The sequence below is a fragment of the Otolemur garnettii genome, unplaced genomic scaffold (assembly GCF_000181295.1).
Source record: "Otolemur garnettii isolate 467f Iridium unplaced genomic scaffold, OtoGar3 scaffold00185, whole genome shotgun sequence".
Classification (NCBI taxonomy): Eukaryota; Metazoa; Chordata; class Mammalia; order Primates; family Galagidae; genus Otolemur; species Otolemur garnettii.
The window spans coordinates 1,956,425-1,961,571 of NW_003852580.1; the positions used below are offsets into that span (position 1 = coordinate 1,956,425).

Sequence of the window (5,147 nt, forward strand, 5' to 3'; positions counted from 1 at the left end):
CCCTACTCCTTTGAGCCACAGGCGCCAAGCCCAGAGAAGCAGTTTTATTTTATTTTATTTTTTTGCAGTTTTTGGCTGAGGCCAGGTTTGAATCTGCCACCTCCAGTATATGGGGCCTGCGCCCTACTCCTTTGAGCCACAGGCACCCGCCCAGAGAGGCAGTTTTATAAGTGTGCTTTATTTCATAGTTTTGATCAATATGCCATCATGTTGTATTAGACTGGTTTTAATGCAAGCTTAAGTGTTCATAGTGTTCAAAGATAAAATTTGGCTTTTCCTAAATACTACATTATTTTGGTTTAATTTGGTTGTATCCTATAAGGAAAAACATGATTTATTGACAGAAATGTCCAAATATAGTATGTTAAGGATTGAATTTATATTTTTTAGCGATTTAAAATCTTAACTACATGTTGACCCATTGAAATGTTTTTTAAAACTACATAGATACTATCTGCCACATTTGTTTTTGAACTTTGTGTGCATATTACCTATTTAAAAAGTAAGTTTTTTAAAAGCAGTTCACTAAAGATTTAGATGTCTTACATTTCTGTGCTGAAAAGTCAAGTGGTTTTCCTTTAATGATCCTGATGTTCTGTTGCTGAAGAGTTTATCTGTTGTTGTGAACAAAGTATGAAAGACCAATTTAAGTACCAGAAATACCTTGAAATGAGCCAGCACAATGGCTCACACCTATAATCCCAGCACTCTGAGAGGCCAAGGTGGGAGGATCTTTTGACCTCAGGAGTTTAAGACCAGGCTAAGCAAGAGCGAGACTCCCATCTCTAGTAAAAATGTGACGGGCACCTGTAGCTCAGCTACAGGAAGCTGAGGCAGGATCATTTGAGCCCAGACCAGGAGCCTGAGTGACACAGCAAGACCTGTCTCGAAAGAAAGAAATATCTTGCAATGGCTTGTGAGGACATTGATAAAAGAAATGCAATCTATGGAGGTGGTGACATTGTACTCCTTATTGGTTTGCTTCTGTGTGAGCAACTTTAACATCCAGCCCACACCTGCTAGAAGCTGCCTGAGCCTGCAGGTCACCTTGCAGTGAGCCTGGGGCACCCCAAAACTGCAAAGTTTGGGGATTTTTTTTTTTTAAGGAGAAAACTAATATGTAGATAGTTGATAAGTGTGAACTTGTTACAAAGTGACTTTGAAACAGAGGCTATTTTCTTTGACTCAGAAGTCCCTGGTGCCCCTGCAGCCTTTAGGAAGCACCGGCTCTCACAAGTTCCTCTGCTAGGCCAGCAGCCACCCGGACATGGAGGCTGAGCTGGGCAGCAGGCAGCTGGCCACAGCTACCTGACTCGGGCCTTGCCATCCAGTGACGGTTCAGCTGGCCATTGGCGCATCCCAGGTCCTCAGTGAAGGCTGCTGCCCTGGTGCAGTTAGGCTCTCAGAGACCCTTTCTGACCTGACTTTTGTTTCCTTAGGGAACTGTACCTGGGGAATGAATTGTAGGTTTATACACCCTGGAGTGAACGACAAGGGGAACTACTCCCTAATCACCAAAGCTGACCCTTTCCCGCCTAATGGTGCCCCGCCTCTCGGACCTCACCCGCTGATGCCTGCCAACCCTTGGGTGCGTGAACGCCTCTACTTCTTTAATTGCTAGCAAATCCAACATCCAAGCTCTATCTGAATCTTAAGCTAAAGACAATATGCCTCGTCAAGAAGGCATTTTGTGCCTTGGGAAGAGTCTCAGAGCCACCTTTCCAGTGCTCCTGTTGTCCCATGTGGACAGAGTCCTGGACTTCCCTGGGGACAGGGGAGGCCTGGTGAGGGGAAAACAGGCTGCATGTGGCCAGCTTGTGTTTTAGGGGGTGTTTTTCCTCCCCCTTTTCTTTATAGATTTTAAAGTTTTACTTGCCTTCTCAACTTTTCCCTTCTCATTTTTTAATAGGGTGGGCCAGTAGTTGATGAAATTTTGCCTCCACCCCCTCCAGAGCCCCCAACAGAGAGTGCCTGGGAACGAGGACTCCGGCATGCAAAGGAGGTAACCAATTTCCTCAGAAAACCCAAGGGGTAAAACCCTAGCAGTCCCTGCGCAGAACTAGCACTTCCTTGGTCCCGTATAGTAGTGGACACTCAGTAGAGCCTCCAAAGTTAGGGTCTATTTCTGTGGTTTCCTAAAGAGGAAAAGAGTAGAACATAGTGTCTGCCTGTCTTAGGGGCAGTCTAGTGCACAGGCAAACCCTGGTCCAATGCACAGTCTTGCGGGCTTGGTTGGCATTGGGCCACACCCCAGCTGGTGCTGCCCAGAAGCATGGGGCAGTCTCTGGCCACTCAAAGCCACCTGAGGCAGCCTGCGCTGTGCCCAGTGTCCACACCTCCGCTGCCAAGGTTCAGCGCTCAGGCTCCCTCACTGCCTTCTGCCTTACTCCAGGCCCACTCTGACCCCTGCTGTCTGGGATTAAAGTCTGGAGACAAGCGCTGCTGTACCCAGCCCTCCTTTCTCACCTGAGCCAGCTTCTGTCCTAGGAGATGACAGAAAAAGTGAGCCCTCCTCACTTTTTGTGCCGCTCAGCCTCCATGTGGTGCTCATCAGCGGGTGAATGTGGGGCTCCCTGTCACCTCCTCAAGTGTCAGCAGGAAGGGGCAGGTGCCACCACACCTCACTCAAGTTCAGGGTGCAGCTCTGTGCAGGGACAGGCTCAGGCTCTTCTCCCCCAGAGGCGCCTGGGGTTCTGTGTGGCCTTGCGCCTGGTGCTGCCAGTCACAGCCACGCTGCTGCTCTGACTCCATGTTGACTTCTTTCTTCTTACAATGGTAGGTTTTAAAAAAAGCAACCATTCGAAAAGAACAGGAGCCTGATTTTGAAGAGAAAAGATTTACCGTGACCATTGGTGAAGATGAACGGGAGTTTGACAAAGAAAATGAAGTTTTCCGAGATTGGAATTCTCGGATTCCAAGAGATGTCAGAGACGCAGCGTAAGGAATGGCTCTGCCTCCCCCTCCCTCTGAAAGAGAATTAAGGTGTCCCTGAGTGAGGCCAGGCTGTGCAGAGGGCAACCACGTGTGGGTCCCAGGGTGCACACGGGACTTCTGCCATCTGCTCGTGCTGGAGTTGAGATGGCATTCCTGAGATAATTCAGACTTTCTTCTCAGTCAGCTTGCCTCAGTTCTTTGCTTCTATGAAGGAAATGTTCTAGCTCTGGGCCGTGGGTCATGTGACTGGAGGCACATACATTTGTTGTGGTTCCAGTAAGTTCTAAGGGTCTTTGCAGCTGCCCTGGAGGCCCCTGGAGCCACGTAAGTCCATGTCTGTCCACTGCAACCTGCGGCCTCTTCAGCACACGCTGTGTCTCCATGTCTCTCCTCCCCAAACACTTGCCGATCTCTAAAAACATAATTACTAAAGTCATGTGTGGGTTGAAGAGTGTCAGTCAGGTCTGTATGGATGATGTGCCTTTAAAAAGTTCTCCTTGTCACAGGGAAGCAGAGTGCAGAGCTCACCTCTGAGTGCCTGCCTGCTCTGCCAGGGACACCAGTCGTCATCCAGGCAAAGATGGGTTAGCTCTGGCATGTGCTCGGTCTTGTAGTGATGCTGTGTACATTTACCTTAGCTGTTTGAAATTACTGTCACTGTGACTTCTGCCTGAGATGACAGTAGAAAGCACAGAGGACAGGGAGACGTGTGGTGCTTGTGTTTCAGGGCACAGCTGGCAACCTGCCTGAGGCCCTACCAGGGTGAGGGAGAAGGCCCAGTACTCCACAGAGGTTGAAGGGATAGAGATGTAAAGATGTTGTTAAAACATGTTTGTTTTCTAACTGAATTCTGTGTAGCCAGCATCAGATCACAGGAGTATTGAGTCAGGGCAGTTTGGGCTCTGCCGTCAGCGGGACAGCGTGGTCGTGCCCTGGGGCTCTCAGCGTGGTCGTGCCTCAGTGCCTGCCATAGGTGTGGCAGAGTACAGAAATGGGCGTGTATGGGTCCTTGGAGAAGGATAGAGTGCTCCAGAAAGGGTGCGGGTATTGTGAGTCCTGGGGAAGGTTTGAACCTTGGGTTGATCCTTGACACTCACTTCCAGTTTCCCCTGCTGAGGCAGAGCTGAAAAGCATCTGGCTGGAAGCAGCTCAGTGGGCACATTGTGCCATCAGCCTTGGTTGCAGAAACAACAACAGAGAAGAAACAATCTTCTCTGCCCTCATATTCTAGTACCAGGTGACAGAAGCTGCCTCCTGGCTCTAAGCCTCCCCTGCCAGAAGCAGGTGTCTATGCAGCAGGGCCCTCAGCTTCTGAAGCCTCTGCAGATAGGGGTGAGGGTTTCTCCAGAATCTGTGTTTGTTTTATTTTTTTAACATCCCATGAGGGGGCTTTTGTGCCAGGCCCCAGCCCAGACCTGATGAGTTAGTGCAGGGTCAAGGCACTTGTGGTTGTGGGAGGATGTCTCACAGGCCCTGTGGGAAGAACCATGTCAAGCAAGAGGCGGAGACCACCTGGTGGTCTGAACAGAGAACATCTTTTGGGAGGGCATGTGTTCATAGTAGCTGCAGAGGACAAGGGAGAGCACTGGGCATGTGGCCAGAGCCAGTGTGGGCTGGCACTGTCACGACTTAGCAGCAGGGAGAGGAACGCAGCAAGTCCCTTCTCACCTAGCCCGCAGGTCACAGCACTGCTGCAGGCAACGGGTGGCAAAACAGGGACAAGTCTGGGAGTGTGCACCTGAGCAGGGCAGGAGGTGGGAGGGCCACCAGCAGGAGCCCCAGGGACTGCGTTTCTGCACTTGTCTCTGGACCCTGTTGCACAGCAGGTTGTGCGCCAGGTACCCTTACCTGTGTCAGTGCCATGTCAGATACTGGTCAGGGCCACGGCCTGCTGCACAGGAAAGGGGATGAGCACATGGGAAGTCGAGGCTGTCAGATGGGTCTGGAACAGTGGCATCAGCACCTAGCAGGGGCAGACATGCAGCTTCTCAGGCTACTGAGGCAGAAGTGGCCAAGTGGAGGCCATGGCCTGTGTAACAAGCCTCCAGGTCAGGTGACTGCAGGGGTGCAGACCCTCTAAACATGCCCTGTGATTTTGAGGTCAAGTTTTGTTTTTTTGACTCGGTGCCTGTGGCTCAAGCAGCTAAGGTGCCAGCTACATACACCTAAGGTGGCAGGTTTGAATCCAGCCTGGGCCCGCCAAATAACAATGA

The 5,147-nt window shown here is 50.5% G+C and overlaps 1 protein-coding gene across 6 annotated transcripts in view; it reads left to right on the forward strand.

Moving 5' to 3' along the window:
* The window catches only part of ZC3H18 (zinc finger CCCH-type containing 18), a 67,988-nt gene that overhangs the window by 28,506 nt on the left and 34,335 nt on the right, over positions 1-5,147 (forward strand). For all 6 annotated transcript variants that reach the window (XM_003800798.2, XM_023507493.1, XM_023507490.1 and 3 more), the window contains 3 exons: positions 1,440-1,588; positions 1,910-2,002; positions 2,780-2,937. In XM_003800798.2, the coding sequence (XP_003800846.1) occupies positions 1,440-1,588; positions 1,910-2,002; positions 2,780-2,937 (400 nt within the window). The remainder of the gene's footprint in view (positions 1-1,439; positions 1,589-1,909; positions 2,003-2,779; positions 2,938-5,147) is intronic.